Source organism: Tinamus guttatus, unplaced genomic scaffold, assembly GCF_059628265.1.
Source record: "Tinamus guttatus ecotype Peru unplaced genomic scaffold, ASM5962826v1 Tinamus_guttatus_pri_ptg000287l, whole genome shotgun sequence".
Classification (NCBI taxonomy): Eukaryota; Metazoa; Chordata; class Aves; order Tinamiformes; family Tinamidae; genus Tinamus; species Tinamus guttatus.
The window spans coordinates 14705-33639 of NW_028288821.1; the positions used below are offsets into that span (position 1 = coordinate 14705).

Consider the following 18935-nt stretch of genomic DNA (forward strand, 5'->3'; position numbering starts at 1 on the left):
GCACCTCAAGACGACGTGCGGCACCACACGGGCTCTGCAAGGCGCCTCAGCAAAGCCACGAGCACCTCAGCAAAATGCCTGGCTCCCTCCATGGCATCCCACATTGCTAGACTCCTCCGGCGCGCTCCCCTTGCACCCCCAGGCCACAGGAACTAAACCTGCAGGACGCTCGCTCAAAGGTGCTTGGAAATTACTGTATGCTGAACATTTCTCAGGCCTTGAGGTAGAGAGAAGCAAGGCAGCTGCAAGGAACACAGCTCTGCAGAAATCCCAAGGTTTCGGTCAGGAAAGGAGACCTGCTCGATGCAGACGAGAGTGGTTTTGTATGGTCTGGACTGTAGCTTTCAGAAAGCCTCAGATTTTGGAAGCAGATACTTCTTCAGGCTTTGGTATAGCTACACATTTGCTAGCTTTATGTATCTGGAAAAGAGTCATGTTATAGCAAGGAATTTAACTACTGGTACAGTAGCAATGTCCCTTTAGAGAAGAAAAATACTGGTGCCATATTTTTATGAAGAAAAATGCCCCTTCGTCTATTTTTGCCAGTGAAAAATCATTTGAAATGGGAGTGAGCAATTCAAAGTGACTTGGTACAAGCGCAAATCCACTTTACCTGGCTGTTCATATATTTTTCCTGATGAACAAGGTTTTATATAAAGGAAGAGTTTTTTGTCAGTGGAAACTGCAGAGCTTTCCTGAAGCTCTTCATGCTCCATGAGCCTCATTTACCCAGACATTTGGTATTAAGATAGCAAGGACATTACTTATCCGCACGATTAGCCGGGCTGCCCGGGCGCACGGAACAGACGCTGCTGCTTGCAGGTTACCTCCGAGGGTCATCCCCGCCTCGTAGCACTTCCGCAGGCGGCAGGACGGGCAGTTTTTCCTCCTGAACTTGTCGATGGTGCAGTCATTCCGGCTGGCACAAAGGTACTTCTGCTTCCCTGCAAGAAGCACAAGAAACAGCACGTGGAGAGGGGAAACGAGCCAGACCAGGTGTACGAGCAGAAATGGCCTTCAGTTCTCCCAGCCAAGCACTCGCCAAGCTCTTACCCAAGCCAAGTCCACGTTTCTGTGCTAGCTTTGTGATGTGTTTCCAAAAAATACCTCTCAGCTTTCACCATTCTGTCACCTCCAGCATGGGCGTGCAACCCGATGCACCGTCTTTTCAGCTGGGAAGCAGATGCCGGGAGCTGCTGGAGCAGCTTCCAGGCCCCCAGGGAACAGAAAGCCTTCTTCTGCCCACTCCTCCTCCTCCTGCACCCGGGGATGGGGACCCATGGGAGCCACGTGGGGTGACGAACGGCCCTCCCCATCTGCAGCGCAGGTGCCTTCCTGCTGCTGAAGAGTGGAAAAGCAGCTCTCAGGGGTGATATTTATCCAGATTTCACCCGATTTTCTCTACTGCCCCATTCTCTGGACATACCAAGAAGTAACTTTCCTTCCTGACTCATAATTGGTTTCCTTGTCAAGTCTAAACACATTTCTGGGATCAGGATTTATCTGATGTTCTTGGTACTGCTCCAGATTAAGCCCAGTCTCACCCAGCAGCAGCATGGTGCACATTACAGGTTCTGCAGAGGTAGGCGATGGGGAAACCGCTCCATACCCATCGATTCTGTGCTTGTCACGCAGCGAGTGTTCGCTGTGCACGTTCTTCCAGGAACTCGGTGCAACATATGCACGTATGGGCAGATCTACTGGTGCTGCATGGACTTAACAACCCGCACGTCCCACGCACAGCTCTGCGGCACCCTGAGGTGCAGCACCAGGCAAGGGGCCAGCCCTTCAGCAAGCACTAGTCACCCGTCACATCAGCACCAAGCCCTGCTTCCCACTGCCCTCCACATTCCAAGTTACTTTCCCACTGCTCCAAGGAGGTCCTGTGGCTACCGATCCCTAGCAGGGCAGGCATCCCATGTCCTGCACCCACAGGCCTGGGGTTCCCAAGCAACTCATCCTGCGCACACAGGCTGCATCACCCAGACTGTCCCCATCACACGTGACACCCCCTAAACCCTTTAAGGTCGTTCCCATCAGCGCCGCTCCAAGGCCCTCTCCCTTCGCTCATTAACAGCACTGAGGACACACAGAAAAGCCTCCAAAGCAGAGATTACACAAAGTCGCACAGAACACAAGCACCTTCCCCCTTTTCAGCACTTTATTGAGAGGGATGAGTAATACACAACTTCAGCCGAAACTGGGTCACTGGCAGCTATTTCTGTGCCGGGAAAGCGGGTGCCACGGCCGTGCTCTCGCTACTTGACCTCTTTGCAGGCACACGCCTGGTGGAAGTGGGTGCTCTGCTCCATGCACCCACGTGGAAAGCAGGAGCCCAGTCTGGATCCCAGCCCCGTGGCACTGTTCCCAGCTGGGACACTCCACAGTCTAGGTACCTCCAAGGCAGTCTGCTCTGCTCCTCTCTCTCTGCCCTATCTGTTCTTCCTGGTCTCAATTACCATATCATTACTGCAATAATCGCTCCAAACCCTAGGAAAAGTCAAACCAAGACCTAGACCTAGCCCAAGAACCCAGACCTAGACAACAACCAAGATCTAGACCAAGACCAGGACACAGGTCCCATCCTGAGCTCTATCCCATTTGTTCCCACAGCACCATCCTTCACGGTACCCACGACCTCCACGTGGGCAATGGGGTTCGAGCTGCCAGGACACAGCAGGTCTCCTGGGATCCTCCAGCACCGAGAACCGCCAGCCATGCGCTTCGTCTGAGGTTAGGGACACCGGGAGCCACTTCGCACACTGATGAGAAGGCAGGGAGGCAGATCCACCCTGACGCGTCGGGCGGCTTCAAGGCTTGCCTGCTCTCTCAGATCATTACTCTCAGAAATGGGCACATTTAACAAATCTCTGCTTCACTTTGCTTCCTCACCCGCAGCCGGGGGAACAGGAGCTTTCCCGCTGCACTCGCCGTGCCCCTAGGTCACGGAGGGGCAGCTTGGCCACAACAGGCAGGGCCGCTTCCTGCCTCCAAAACCCACATCTTCACACCGAGACTCTGCCGGGAGCGGCACCGGGCGCTGCGTGACTCAACCCAAAGCGGCCGCTAACCCTGACAGGGAGGGAGGCGATGCAGAAACCTGGCTCAGCGCGAGGGTGAGCGCCGGAGCGCCCTCGCACAGCGGCTGGGGCACAAAACGGCCCCACCGAGCTGCAGAGCCTTTTCATGCACAGAGAGGTTTTTAAATGTCAGGATCATTTTCTCTCTTCATCTAAGAACAAGCTGACAAATTTGAAATCAACTGGTCTTTATTTAAAGAAAAATGAGCTATTTTCTGTTTTATTGGGTTTAACACTGGAATGATCTTTTCCCTCTTTTCCCTCTGGCAAAGATGGAGATGTTTGAGATATTGCTCCTAAGCAGAGGCTGCAGCTTTGCAAACGGGTCTGGGCTTCATGCACGTTCCCCTGCTATACCCAGCAGTCCAGCTCTCTGCAGAACCAGCTACTCTGTATTTGCCACATCTGTTTTCCAAAACCACTTCCTTACTGAGCGCAGTCCTACTGACATTTTACAGTGTCTCTTTTTCTACCCACAGAGGACAAACCAAATAAGTTATTTTTTATCAAGTTTCAGAATAAAAGAAGTCAGCTAGTCTAAACAGCCCTCACCTGCTTATCTAATTCTGCTTCCTGGAATTTAGCAAGCTGTGGCAATTGATCACACATCAAGGAAAGGTTGCGCTCATTCTGAAACCACGCAGAAGATAACTGGCAACAATAAGCAATACTTACGCTAAATTAGCTCCTATTCACAAAAAACAGCAGTGTTTGCTATTTAAAATTTTAATTTTCTTCCCTTCCCCCCTCCGCCCCCCAGCAACAGGGCAATGGAAACATGGAGAAGCGATGGAGATGGTGGCGGCCAGGGTGCCCCGCTCCAGGCCTGGCCTCCCACAGCCTCCAGCAAGGAGCCCTGAGCTCTGCATCCCACCCTGCTCTGGGACAGGATCCCTCCACGCAGCAGGAGGCTCCAGCCCCACGGCCTGTCCCACACAGGATGCTGCTCGGGATTCAGAACACTCATCCTGGGGACATCCCTCTTGGACGTAGCCTGGAGAAGACCCTTCCCCCCCTCTTCCGTGGCCTGACCATGCTAGGTGACAAACCGGGTTGCAGAGGCACTCACGCTGCTGCTGTGCGGGAGCATCACTGGAGATGCCACCTCACCATGCACCCGGACACGCTGCCACCCATTCCGATGCCTCTGCCTGCTCCCTTCCGAGCTGATACTGGGCAGAAAGAGGCTTCTGCATTCCAGAGCCTGGCTGAGCTCATCCCCAGAGAGGACCATTAGCACCAGGAGCAGCGCAAGAGGAGAACAGCACCTCTCTGCTCCTGACTGCAAATCACAATTTACAGGGGACGGGCAGCTCAGTACACAGCAGTTACTCAAGTACGAGGCTGTTGCCACACGAAGTGCCGTGCCTAGCGCAGGAGCCTCCTCCAGAGAGCACAGCGATCTCTGCCAACATCTGGAGCAAGATTTACAGTCTTATGTGATGTGAAAGCCCATTAAATACCTTTTCGATGAGTGATTATATCCTCATGTTTCAAAGCATAAACCAAAATCTAACTGCTGGGAATAAAACAGAGTGTTTTGACAGAGTAAATGCCCAGCCCAGAATTGCATGCACCTGCCTGTTTTCTAGCACTTTCCTTAAAAAAATCCGGTACCAGTTGCTGTCATGAACTGGGATATTGCAACAGCAGAGTGTACCCGTTAGATACAGGGACTGCTTTACAATTCCTCGCTCATGTTCCTTTAGAAGTAGAGGACAAAACTACTTGGCTTTTAGGATCCAGCAACAAGTCACTATTAATAAACTGTCTTTGCAAAGCAGTTTTGCTAACGGTCACCCCTAATTACTGAATCACGCATTTCCACCTCGCTGTGAAACCGCGGTGCAGGGCACAGACAGCCCAGGGCAGCGGCCTCGGCAGCCCTGGGAGCAGAGCGCCAGGCTCGGCGCACGGCGGCTGCAGGGCAGGAAGGGATCCCTGCAGGACACCAGGAATGACGGTCCACCCACACGACCAGGAGCGTGCCTGGCCTCAGGGGAACAAGGATGGAGCAGCTACAGGTGCTGGCACATTAACAGCACACACAGATAGCAGCTCCATACAGGCAGGCAGTCCGGCAATGACAGGCTGGAGAAGCCGGGGGTAATCTTCAAGCTGCAAAAACAACTACATGATTGTGCAAATTAAAGCTCTATTTTAAAGAAATTTAAATCCAATGAGCAAAAACACTGTAACTGTTTGACCCGCTGGCAACAAGTCAATACCATTATGTTTTAGCTCACTAACCTGTTCAAAGCTAAAACGTCCACCTCGAGCTCCAATCAATGCCTCGTCTGACTCTCCTTACACCAAAAAGACAGGATCATTAGCTTAAGCGATAACTGAAGCAGCGAGCAGCAGCCACCAGCACCATGCAGAGAGCTCATCACAGGATGGCTGAGGCTGGAGGGGACCTCTGCAGATTAGCTGGTCCAAGGCTCACACGGAGAGGCAGGTGCCGATGTAGCAGGTCCCCAAAAGGATGCACCGCTGCGCTGCCATGGATGGAGCCATCCGCCGAAGCAGGTGACCAAGACAGCTTTCTGTAGGCCCTTTTACATAGTGCCAGGTAGGCCAGCAGAAAGAGAAGAAAGAATCTGAAAAAATGGTGATGTTCTCTGAAATCTGTTCCTTCAAACTTGCTATCATCTTGAGAACTGGCAAGAAAGTGTTGAGCTGGCCCTAAAACAGTGTTCTGGAGAAAGGCTAATCCAGGGCATGTCTGAATGCAGATCAGCAAGTCGTCTGTGTGACCACCAGAACCTGGTGTCCATCTTCCACGTTCACATCAGGGCTAAACAGCCCATGGCGGGGCTTGGAGCTTGCCCACACTTAACCTGCTCTTGGGAGAGCTCACAAAGCCAGACACCTGACAGGACATGGGCACATTCATGTCTTTCCTATGAACTGTTCTGGCATCTTGTTGGAAGAACTGGTTAGACTTGAACTTGAAAAAAATATATATCCAACTCTGGCAGCAATTCGGGGAAGCTTAAGAAGTACAAAATTGTATCTGACAAAAAAATATGAAAAATAGACAAATCATGAGTTGAGCTACTCTCTCTTCCCTGTGAGGTGATGTGTTTGTTTTGCTGTCCAGCTCACAGCACGTTGCTTCTCCCACCCTTTGGAAGATGCTGGTTTGCTTGAGTAACAGGAAGGAAACAAAGGCAGAAAGAAGAGGTTCTTTTCTTATCTGTGAAGCTTTTGGAAACATTTTACAACGGCAGGTCAAAAGATGCCCTAAGGTTTTCAGAGATTCATTTTATAGACTTTAAAACCTAGGAACACACCGAAATACCAGCTTTTAAGACTGTTCCTCATCATGAAGAAGGAAAGGTCTGGCTGGAAAATCACCAAGAATAAGACAGAAAATCATCACCTACCATTACCCTGTGTTCACTTTTTACAAATGAGCCTGATTTACTGCCTCTTTTTTCCAAAAAGCTATTCTCAGGCGTCTCAGGGTAACAGCAACATAAGATGCAATCCAAAGCTCCCTAGCTGTAATTATTCAACATATAAAATGCATTTATACTGCATTTTATTGCCAAAGGCTCAGAGGCACAAAACCATGAAGAGTTCTGCCTTTGCTTGCACCCCATGACATGGCTAAATCCAAAGAGACTGCTTCCTATTAATTTCTTTATAATACCCACCCAAATCACTCCCGAAATCAAGAACACAGCCAGGAAAGCAGAGATGGACAAAGAGAAATGGGCCTGCTATAACTTTAGCACAGAGGTGCAGCCCCCAGATTTAAATCCTGTGACTCAGGAGAGCAGGATGAGGGAGCATCCAGGCTTTTCAAGTCCCAGCTCCCCCTGTCCCCACCACGGGGCCCATTTGCTGTCACAGGCTCTGCACCATCCTGCTCCTGTCCCGCTCGGCGTGTGCAGCCGCCCTGACCTTCCCCAGCTCCTGACGCCCCGGCTGCTGCAACCTGCTGGCTCGCGAGCAGGGTCTCATCTACGGCTGCACCACACCAACCTGGCAAAATCTGCTTCCCTGCACACATTTTTAGGCCACTCGTGGAGAAGGGAGTGAGCTGCTGTGAGCAGCATGTGATGCTCCGTGCAGGCAGCTCCGATGTGGAAGAGGAGCCGTGTCCGGCACCTACTGCCTGACACGGTGCTCTGCACCTCATCCAACCAAGGAGGCCAGGGCTCCCTCACTGGAAGTCAAAAGGAACTTGCTGACTTAGGCTTGTTCTTTACCTCGGCCGCACCAGCAATCGGTGGCCTTACCCAGGGCTGGAATATGGCAGGCACACATGCTTGTGAACAATTTACTTGGGGGAAAACGTGCCCGACCTACTATCCTTTAATGTTATTAGTATGGCAAGTGGAGGTTTTTGGTGTAAAGGTCCTCTGGGGCCCTGCCCTGATGCTCAAGGTGTCCCTCGCGGTATGCACAATGCACCAAGGAAACCAAAGCTCGGAAGATGGACCCAACAATTTTGGAATTAGCTCAGAAGCAAAAGTTCTGACAAAGGCAGGTGAGACCCCAACAGCAGCAGCAATGAACTGACTCACGCAACACGCACCCACCCAGAGCGGTGTGACCCGCTCCAGCGCCTTGGGTGGGATGTGATTCCCTGCTCCTCCGAGTGCAGGCGACAGCAGTGCTGGTCCCTCCACCTCGCTGCTCCCACTCCCTTCCGCAGCACCCCGAGCTCGCCTGGCGCGATCCCTGCATGTGCACAGGGCGGCATCCCGGCAGGACGGGTATCCGCAGAGAAGGAGACGTGGGGACACCGAGTGCCAATGCCAGGCCAGTCACCAGCGTGGCGGCCACGCTGCCTCAGCGGTGACACTCACGTCTGGGGGCTGCTGCGCTGAGAAGTCCCTTTTACTCTGAGGAAGAATTATGATTTGTATTGGTTGAACACTCCAGAAAACAAGTCAGAGGTGTGATTTATGGGTGTATTATATTACTGGACAGTTAAGCTTCCACAGCAAACAGTCTCACTCTGCTGCCAAGGAATCATAATTCTTACATGTAGTTATAAAACTACAAGTTATTGACCCACCAGCCTAAGAAAAGAACTGGCCTTGCTCCTGCCATACTCTAATTACCGAGGAAAGACGACGTAAAGACAGTGTCTGCCGTGACGGGGCACCTGGGCTCAGCCGCAGCCCAGGGAGCCTGCGGGGCTCCCGAGGGCCGGGCCTGGGCACGCAGGGCAGACACAGGGCAGGCAGGCGGACGCCTCCGTGCAGCAAAGAGCTGCTGCTTGGGTGGCACCGAGGGAGCGATCCTCCGCACGGGAAGCAGGAGAGGGAGAGCCCGGTCTCACATCTGTGAGGGCTGATGGGGCAGGAGAGGGAGAGCCCGGAGCTGACGGGATTTAGGGAACCCTTGAGGGTTCTCAATACGAAAAGGGGACACCAGCTACCTGAAGCCTAATGAGGTCACTTAGATAATCAAATATTGAAAAGCACCATGTTAGGGCATACTGTTTGGGCTACTTTTTTGAGGGCAGTCTACAATGTGAAACAACAAACGCAGGTCAAAGAAATCAATTTGTTTATGAAGTTTCTCCTTTAACATTTCCAAAGACCTTAGAGACCCAGCACACTTGCCCCTACACCTGCAACCTTCATCTCCCTGGCGCGCAGGTTCCCCAAAGCAAGCAAGGCTGCTCAACTTCAACGGGAGAAAAACACACCACGATGCTGCAAATGCCTCCAGCGCTCGTGCATTGAGCACCTCACTGCTAGCAAAGAGCTCGTGTGGGCACTGCCAGCTCTCGGGGACAGGGGAGCCCTGGCACCCAGCTGGGTTTCGCGCTGCTCCCTGCATGCGTTACCTTCTGCGGCCCGTTTGAAGAAGACTTTGCAGCTGCCACAAGTGAGGGCTCCGTAGTGGCACCCGGACGCTTCATCACCACAGATCAGGCAGGTATTTTGAGGTGGAAAGTAATAGTCAATGGGCAGGACGTGTTCGCAGCCAGGATCCAACCTGAGGGGCAGAATAGAGAGGCGGGGAAGGCGTCAGCAAGATGGACCGAGAGGAGTCACCACGGAGCAGATGGTGCTTGGGAGAGCGTTCCCGGCAAAACCCTGAGCGATCCATAGAGCCGCCAGCAGCCAGGGCGCCAAGGCCCACGCAGGGATCCCCGCTCAGCACTGCCCGGGCAGGGGACACGGACCTGGGGCCATCGAGCTGCCCGTCACCGAGCCCTGGTACCCGCTGCTGCTCCGCGAATGTGAGCAGGGCTTCGGCACGCCCCAGAAAAAGGCTTTCCACACTCATAAAGCTACTCAACCCCATTAAAGTCATTGGTGTCACTTCACTACAGATGGATTTATTATTCTGTTTCTATTTTAAACTGTTTTCTACCCAGCCATCAGACTCCCTTACGTCACTCTTCTTTTTGCTTTCCTTCTTGCTGGTTTTCTGCCCGTTCCCTCTCTGAGCACCCCGCCACACTGCATCGAGCTTTCCGCTAGGACTCTGTCTATGCGCATGACTCCTAAACAAAGCCAGGAAGTTCTGCTGGAGTCACAGCACGTTTGCTGTGAACGTGTCTGTTCTCCCGCCTATACTCACGAGCAGAGCCCCTCGCCGGGCCCATGCAGCACGTGGGCACCGTTGCCAGGACCCTGACACGGCCGCCCACATCCCCGCAGCGCATGGCCAGCAAGCACAGGACCCCTGTCCAAAACTGCAACGTGCAGGAGCTGTCACATAATAATCAGAGTTAACTGCTGGCAGTGGTTTGCCGTGGATTATTTAGCTTCATATTTTCCACTCATCCGTTCAGGAGTCCAAAGAGACATTTTGTGATTTTCTTGCCTGCAAACAAGGGCTGGGATGGAGCGGGGCTCCTTGCAGGCCCCAGCCCCAGCCCCGCAGGGCATCCCCAGGTGCAGCAGAGCCGCCCTCAATGCCCTGCGCAGGCAGCCGTGCCAGGAGGGCGCTCTGCAAACCGGCCCTCTCATCCCACGCCGCAGGGCTTCACGTGCACCACTTTCTCCGCTGCTTGCAGAAGCAAACCTGTCTTTTTCTAATACTCTAACCATGAAAGTAAAGTACAAAACGGTGCCGTTAACTGGTGAGATCAAAACGAGACTCCTCTGTGTCTCCTATCTTGCTGCCAGCTGCATCCTACAAGAGTGCAGCTTTCTTACATTCCCCAGCTTGGAGCTATGCAGATTCTGCCTAAATTTTAGGTTAATAACTGGAGCAGCAATTTTATCCTCCACTCTGAGGACAAGGAATATTTCTGAGGGACTTAGCATCTTTCAAGCAGCAGCAATCAGAACCTGTGACTCTTCTACAGAGGCCACTGAACTATCTTCCCCTCGTACAGCCTCCGTTTCCAAGGCTCTTTCTGAATTCTTGATCACAAGGAGGAAATACAGTCTGCAGCGACCTATCTGCCCCAGTTTGTGCATGTCCAGATGTAACAAGCACCCTGAGCTGGTCCTCCCAGCTTCCCCATGCCAGCAGGCTGCTCTGCCCTCCCAGAGCAATGCCACTGCCCTGTCTGCAGCAGACCCTGCACAGCAGGGCCCGACAGGTCGCTTCAGAAGCTACTGAAAACACACCTAAGAATCAACAGGCAGCGTGAAATAAAAAGTTCTGCTAAAAATCTCTTAAATATCTAGTAATTTTTAAGCCTCCAGCCACAGCACCTCCGTCCTCCAACGGTATTGTCTTTTTTCCTCCTTTCTATGCTATCGGACATTTGAAAAGGAGGAATCCTTCTGCCTGTGGTGGTGTTTGCACGCTCCCCCCCAGAGCACACGCGAGCGAGCGGCTCCCCGGCCGCGGCCCCACGGGGACGCAGCCTGCCCCACGCGTGCAAGTGTCACCCTCGCTCGAGCCCAAGCGCGGAGATAGCGGCGCACACAGACACAACTCGCCAGCGGTGACGTGGGGCGGTGCCGGGCCCAGCTTGCGCCGAAGGCCAAGGGCAGCCACTCCGCGCGGAGCAAAACACCCTCAGCGCCCCCGTCGCAGCGGGAGGAGGAGGGTTTCGCTTCATCAGCGTGCTTTAAAGTAACTAGTGCAGCTTGCTTTAGCCCGTGGCACACGCATGTCTTTGTGCAAAGCAGGAGCAGTAATTTTGTAACTCCAGTCTCTGTTTGTCAATAGTTAATTTCACCAAACAGCCCAGATTTCACAACATGCCCAGAAAACCAAGGGCAATCTTGGATAAGAGAAAAGTCAGCTGCTTCGCAGAGCTTGCAGAGAATTTCCACCTCAGCGACGAGGGGCGTCCTCACCAGACGGCCCGGGCACAGGGAGGCACCACACGGCGCCCTCCCCTCCATGCCTGCCCTGGTGCCAGGCCACGGACTCGCTTCTCCTTGCAGGTCCTCGGGGAGGCTCCTGCAGCCCCGTCCTACCTGCTCCAAGAAGGACCATCCCCAGGACCCGTGCATGAGCAGGCACTCTGCTGCGGGCTCCGCTCTGCTGCAGGCTCCACTTTCCAGTGGTCCGATACAACCGAGCAAAGGAGCAAACACGCTTACCGCCCTCTTCACTCTCCGTTCTTTCCTGACTCGAGCTGCAGCCATCACAGTGATTTTGGCACAGAACAACCCACCAGACTGAAACGCGATGGTGAAGATGTGCCTGTTGCGCCAGCTCATTAATTGACCCCCGTGGCATCAGCGCTTGCACAGCGGGCTTGGCAGCAGCCCTGGGACTTAGGTGCATCCCGGCCAAACATCCCTGTGATGGCACAACAGGAGCAGCACTCTAATCCCGGGACCAGCAGGGCTGGCCCTTGGAAAAATCTCTGCTTTGGGATTTGTCCCCACAGCCTCGGTGCTGTCCCCTGTACTGCCTGCGAGAGGGCTCAACCCTGGCTGCCCGGGTTCCCCGCACCCTTGGGTGCTCTGCTCTGGCCTGGGCACCCCACGCTCTCAGGGACTCCGTGCCGCCCTGCGCGGCGGCTGCAGGTCGCACAGGCTGGCAGCACCGCTCACAGAGATGCCCATCGTCACCCAGAACGCACCCACGTGCAGGCGGGGATGACAGCCCTGCTCCAGTTGCTTCCAGCACTGTCCTATCTGAGATAACAGTGATGTTATCAGTAGTAAACACCGCTTTTCAAAGCACCATCCTCTGCACATGACACTTGCTAACAAAAAAATAACTGGCTCAGTGCCAGCGGATTATGGGACTCATGCCCGAACAAGGCCCTGTGACTCGCACCTGGGCACAAGGCAAGCGGAGCCAGGGCAGGGCCACGCGGCTCCAGCACCGGCCCCATGGCCGCCCCACGCAGCAGCTCTGTGGCCACCAACTCCAACAGCGCTGGGGTGACTCCAAAACCTGCAGCCCCTGAGCTGCTCCCATTGAGATCGCACAGCCTGCGGGTGAACTCGTCAGGTGCCACCCGCTAAAGCACTTTCAGCAGTGCAATGTTAACACGCAGCCTTGTGCACTGCATTGGTTCAGCTTTTTCTCAACATCCTTGATGATGTTTCCGAACTGACTGTGCCTTCTCTTCGCAGCCACCGGAGGCGAGAGCTCGCTTGCTCCACGAGCACAATGTGCAGCACGGATGCAGCCGCAGCAAATGCACGGGATCTCTTTTGTGACTGGGACCCAAATAACGGACTTTCCGAGCTAACCAGGCAAGGGGAGGGCAGGCAGATCTAGCACAGCCCCAAATAACGTCCCGCTAGTGGGAGCCGTCAGCTGCAGCTGGGCTGCTCCCCATGGGGACATCCCAGTGAGTGCAGGCACCTGCAGGCTGCAAGAACAAGACCTTGGTGTCCCTAGGACCCCCAGCACCCTGCTTATTCCCAAGAGGACAGACCCTCTTGTGCAACGTGCTCCAAGCTCAGAGATCCCACACGGAGCTCCTCAGTTCTCACCTCCCATTCCGACGCAGCAAAGGGCAAGGGGACAGTGCCAAACCACACACGTGACACTGCAAGGGACCCGCTGCTGGCAGGGCCAGGGCTGAGGCGACATCCAGGGGGCATGACAGGCCCCACGATGGCCCCACTCAGCATCACTCTGCATGGCCCCGGCCAGTGCTGCCGCTGCCTCCTCGACACGGGAGCTCTGGAGCTCTCCCCTCACCCTGCCACACTCACGCCTGCGCCTTTTCGCTTCCATGACCTTGAGAGCTCAACTGGGAGAATCTGCTGTGGTACCGCAGAAAGGAAACCATTGTGCATGGATCTAAACCAGGGTCACACAGAACTCCAAGTGCAATCATAATTTATAATGGCAAATGCTGCCCAAACGGCTGCTCATTTCTCCCACACCTGCTCTCCTGGATGACATTCCCTAAGGAACACACTCACTCTTCTCCCTGCGGAAACGTTTTTGTTTGGCAACAATGTGCAGCCTTGTCAAGAACAGGGTGGATTTTAAATATGTGTCGAAGGCCTTTTTGGAAAGCAGGGCAGTCGCTGCTGTTAGCAGCCCCCCCGGGAAAGCCCATTTCGCTATGGGGCAATGACACACTGCAGCCCGACCCCAGCCCTTTCCTGCCACAGCTCAGCACGCAGCCCGTGACACCGCCTTGGCCATTAGATCCCAGCAAACTCTTAAGTTGTGATTTGTTTCGGGCTGCATTCAAAGGGAAATACAAATTCAATAGAAATGAAAACATGTTAAATTGTTTTTCTAGCAGACCAAGACTAAACACTTCAGAACAGGCTGCCTTGCAGACCGCGCAGTGAATCAGGCCAAGGGAGGGTCGCTCACAAGCTGCAAGCTCCACCAACAGGTCCCGTGTGAAGGGGCCTCCAAGGTTTGGGCAGCCATGAGAAACCGCTCGTTTTCCATATGCTGGAATCAAAAACAAAGCATCCCCTTTTTTCTGGCCTTTCCAGCATGGAGCAGGTCCCAGCTCTCTGCTGAAGGATCTGCATCCCGGCTGCAGGAGCGGTCGCCCTCCCGAGCCGCTCGGCTCCTGAGTCCCGCCAGGACTCCAGCAGGACTCCAACCCACCTGAGGCGGTACCTTGTTTACCTCGGGTGTCTTTATTGCATTCTGGTAAACCGAGGCTCCCACGTTCTTGTGCAACAAGGAGCTCCACACCTCGCCCGCTTGCGACACGAGTTCAGCTCCACGGTTCCTGTAGGGTGAAGAGCCCCTTGAGCCATGCAGCACTGCACAGCATCTGCCTCCATCCCAGGGGAATGGGGGGACCCAGCTTGCAGCGGGGCATGGGCTGCACCCACATGGGACACGGGAATGTCAGGCCCCACCAGCAGTCGCCGGTGCAATTTGGGCCGAGCTTGTTCCATTTCAGGAGTGTTTATGCCAGATAAAACCTCTGCAATTAGACAGCTGCAGGGACATAAAAATTCTTTCACTTATTTTGTCTGGAAAGGGGTCCATGTGCAAAGCATCTGCCGGGCTCCCTGGCAAAGCTCTTGTTTTCTAGAGAGGCCTCTACAGCTCGCACAGCAACGCGACATCCCGCGCGCTCGGAGCGGATCCCCCGAGGCCCCACGGAGCACAAACACACACAAGTGCCTCGTGAGGCCGGTCCCGACCCCGGCAGCGACCACAGCAAGTGGTGACTTCCCCACTGGCGCTGCAGCAGGTCGGCATGGGCCCCGCGGCTGCAGACACCCGCGCGGGGCTGGCGAGCGCAGCGCCAGTGGGAGCTGCCACTGCCCAAGGGCCATGCACAGGGGGCTGGGGCCGCACGGGGAGCCGCTTCCCAGCACGTAAGGCTGGCCAGGACGCAGCTCTCCAGCACCAGGGCCCTGGAAGAGCTTCTTGGAAAGCCTGACGGGCTGAACCTGCACAGGGCAGTGGCCTCGAGCACAGACGTCACTGCTCAGGGCAGTGGCAGTTGAACCATAAACACGGGGAGCCCTCTGGGCTTGGCGGAGCTCTGCGCCCCGGCAGTGGGTGTTTTACAGCCATCTGCAAGCGGAGCGCAGGGGCCACGGGGCTAAATTTAGCCCCGAGCTCGGAGCGCTCCCGGGCGCAGACGGCAGCTGGGGACGTGGCCGAAGCTGACGGCAGAGCCGGCGTCTGGAGCATCCCGTCCTGCCAGGCCTGCGGCCACTCTGCGCCCATCCCGGCCACGCTCCGCCCCACAGCTGGGCGGGAGGCAGCCGATCCGCGGATCCCATGGGAACGCACCCCCTCCCCAGGCTGCTGCGGCACGCGGCTAACCTTAGGAAGCGGCTCGCAGTTAACCTTAGGAAGCAGCTCGCGGCGCGGCGGCTCCTCCGCTGTGGCACTGGCCACCCAGCACTCCTGGACCTGGGAGCAGAGCGGGGCACGGCTGGGGAAGGGCAAAGGGGGGAGCGGGGCAGCTCTGCGCCCCAGGGACCAAGCCAGGAACCCACAATTGGGCTCGGGCTCTTCTGCAAATGAGAAAGGGAAAAAAGTGCTGCTTTACCTCTTCTATCCTTTCCAAGGTGCAGCAGTGCACCCGGGTCGGGGAGCAGGGCTCTGCTCATGCATCCTCAGGGAAATGTTCTCCTCCCCTGACATAGGGAGGCACAAAAGCAGCAATCAAGCGAATAACCAAAAAGCAGAGCTCTCGGCCCGGGCCAGGCGGGTGGCCAGGCCGGCCAGCAGCCTCACACCGCCCGCAGGGCATAAGCTCCGGGCCAGAGCGTTCAGCTGGGGCACCTGCAGCACCAGGGCTGCAGGGTCCCGACGGCCGCAGCTCTGGGTCCCGCAGGGCTCCGATGAGTGACAGCCACAGAGCTCCTACCAGGAACAGGAGCTGCTGCTGGCGCCACCAAGGGACCCGCGGGAGCTGCGGAGCTCGGGACACCCCAGAGCACCGCTGTGTCCTGACACACAACCGAATTCCCCAGTCTCAGCACATTTGCACACCCTGGATGTGGTAAATGAGCAGGGACCTCAGGAATGGAAGCTGCAGACACCGTGGGCACTCTGGTCAAAAGAACTGGAGACTTCCCAGCACATGAAGGGTGCAAAAAGGGACAAGGATGGAAGAGATTGGGAAAACAGTGACTCTCCCCCAGGAAGTTCCTGTTAAGCTGCTGGGCAAAGCCAAGATGCAGACGAGAGACGCAGGACAGGCCTGGGGCCCCAGGTACCACCCGGCACACGAGCACGAGTGCCAGCACAGGCACAGCCCGGCTGCCCGTGGCCCTGGGGAGCCACGGGGGCACTGTCCCCATCCCAGCACCCCCACAGCAGCAGCAGGAGGAGGAAGAGGAGGAGGAGGAAGGCCGCTGATAGGAACGCTCGCCCTGCTCCGTTCTCAGCGCACCAGCCAAGGTCACGGTGCTTTTCCTGCCGTTCCTGACCAGCAGAGAGGCCAGCGCGGCTACGGGATCCAACAGTCGAATGGCTGGAAGGCTGGGAGGAAAGGGCAGGAAAAGATGAAAGCATCGTCTTCGGAAAGACAGCAGCCACTGCCGCCCTCGTAAGGCCCCTTGGAGGAGCCACGAAGCGGGAAGCAGAGCACAGGGCTCCCCAGCACACTCCTACGGATCCATGAAACGGGGCCGCTCCAGCAGGCACAGCGGGATGTGAGGACAGTGGCGCCCACGCGAGCCGCCCCGCGAGGCTCCCGGTGCAGAGCAACGCAGGGGGATGCACAGGGGGACCGGCCCGGCTCCCACTGCGGCCCCAGCTGTCCCCTCCTGGAGAGACGAGCTCACTGCTCCTGCCGACACCGGTAGCGAGGTTTATCCCCCTGCCTGTCTCGCCCCGACTTCCAGTGCCAATCCCTGTAGCCCCACCTGCCATCGTCAATGTCTGGAAATGCAGAAGCACCATTTGCAAAACAGAAAAAAATCCGTCACCTCCTCAAAGCCTCTCCCTGCACCAATATTGCCCAGCACGCTCAAAACCCTGCACCTTGGAGACACCAAACCCCAGGAATATTCTCCTGGTCAGCAGCACCGCTCATCCACCCAACCGCACTAATCCGGAGGGCGCAGGGACAGACAGGGCTGCAGCGCAGGACAAAGCTTCTCGCTCCTCACATCCATGGCTGTCGTCCTTCCCAGGGCTGGAGGAGCCGCGGGCCCCTCGGTGCCACCACAGGGCACAGCCCGCATGGCCCCACGCTCTGCTGGCACTCGCCCGGGGACGCCAGGCCCAACCCGCTGCCTCCTGCTACGCGGCCCCACCGCAAAGCTCGCAAGGGGGCTTCTTTCCTCCCCTCATCCTCTTCAAGGACAGAACGCTCACAGACCTAGTTCTGCTGCGACTTCCTACTCCAGACTGCAAGGCATGGCACAAAAGCCACGCTACTGTCATCACAGGCAGGGCACGGCCACCACAATGGCCCTGAACACACGTAGGAACGTTGACAAATATGTCCAGAGCAAGTGGGTGCTGCTGGCCAACCTGGTAGCCCAGTGACCTGCTCAGACTGCAGGAGCGAGCTGCGCTCTGCAAACCGAAACTGCAGGAAAGCAGCCCTGCCACCCACTCGCAAAGGGGAGCCGAGCGCTGGCAACTGAACACGACGCGCTCCGAACACGCTTGTCTGTCCCAGCGGTCACGGGGTCTCGTGCCACACCAGCCACCTTGGGACAGGGCGCTCAAACTGCCACAAAATGAAGCGATCGCTTCAGCCGTGCTGCGGGAAGAGTTGTGGCCCCAGGCAAGGAACTGCTAACGGAGCCGCGCAGGGCACCGGCTTCGGACGGGAAACCCGCGGGGAGGGAGCGCTGGACGCAGCAGCAGCGCTCCCGCCTGCACAGCCCCTCTCCCAGGGCACTGCCGCCTGTCCTGGCCCAGCACTGGAGGTTACGGGCATGGCAGCGGTGCGGGAGAGCCAGTCCCAGCCCAGCAGAGGTGCAGAGGAGGCACTGGGCCGGGCGCAAGCCCCATCGTAGCTCGTCCAGCTCCGTGACCGCGGGCCCTGCACCTTCCCTTGAGCCCTATCACTCCCTCCGAGAGGCAGCGATTGCCTCAATGACCCCACTCAGGAGAGACAGGGCAGTAGGAAGAGCTGCCACCAAAGCCTGGAACCGCATGGGCAGGGACGTCCGACCAGCCATGCACAAACCCTCCCGCGCCTGTCCCCTTGCCGCAGCAGCGGCACTTCCTTCAGCCCCAACCACTCACTTCTGCACTTCAATCGTCAATTAATTTAAGACTGCAGCCTTCAATTTACCATATAATCCACTCTTATTCTTAAAAGAGCTTGTTAGTCGCCTCGCCGATCGCGGGCAGCAATTATGCAATAAGCTGAGCGCAAGGCCAACAGTTGCAGAGCCCCGAGCTCGCTCGCCCGTCACGGGCCGCGTTAGTGACATGGCCGCAAACACCAAACAGACCCAACCAGGCGCTGTCACGGCACCGCAGCATCTTGGCGCGGCCGGACACAGACCCCTCCACTCACACGAGCAGCAGCGACTGCGCCGGGGCCACCATCCTCCCTGCGGAGCCCCCGGCTCCATTCCCGCAGGGCCAGTGCCGAGCGGCCGCGATCGGCTCTCGTGGCGCTGCTGCCGCTCCGCATGCGGCAGGTTGAGTGCCGCGCACGGCTGCTTTTAACAGGCAGCGCGATGCAGAGCTAACAAATAAATAAACCCAACAGCGATTCAGCTGCACGGCTCTACTTGACCTCAGAGAAGCCTTTTCCTTGCTGACAGCATTTTAAAATCGCCTTCGAGCACGGGATGGATGTGAACTGTGCCGTTCGCTCACAGCGGCGGCGGTTCAAAGCGCAGGCAGCGCTTTCCGAAACGTCGCTCCATCCACCGCACCGAGTCCTGCTGTCATCACCCGCCGGGTGGGCTCTGAGTGCCACTTCTCCCAGGGAAACAAGGGCCGAGCCCACACAGCGGGCACAGGGAGGGTGCTGCCCGCAGCAGCGAGGGAGACACCCTGCATCTCGAAAGCGAAACTCAGGCAAAATTAGCTTGCTGCCCAAGTCCACCCACCGACAGCTTGCAGGCCACCATA

General features: G+C 56.3%; 1 protein-coding gene across 1 annotated transcript in view; it reads right to left on the reverse strand.

Annotated features, from left to right (window-relative positions):
* Positions 1 to 18935, reverse strand: part of LOC148594164 (androgen receptor-like) — a gene marked incomplete at its 3' end in the record, with an annotated part of 35766 nt that overhangs the window by 14699 nt on the left and 2132 nt on the right. The window contains exons 2-3 of the mRNA XM_088527622.1: positions 8896 to 9047; positions 828 to 944 (exon numbers count right to left, since the gene is read on the reverse strand). Of these exons, the coding sequence (XP_088383748.1) occupies positions 828 to 944; positions 8896 to 9047 (269 nt within the window). The remainder of the gene's footprint in view (positions 1 to 827; positions 945 to 8895; positions 9048 to 18935) is intronic.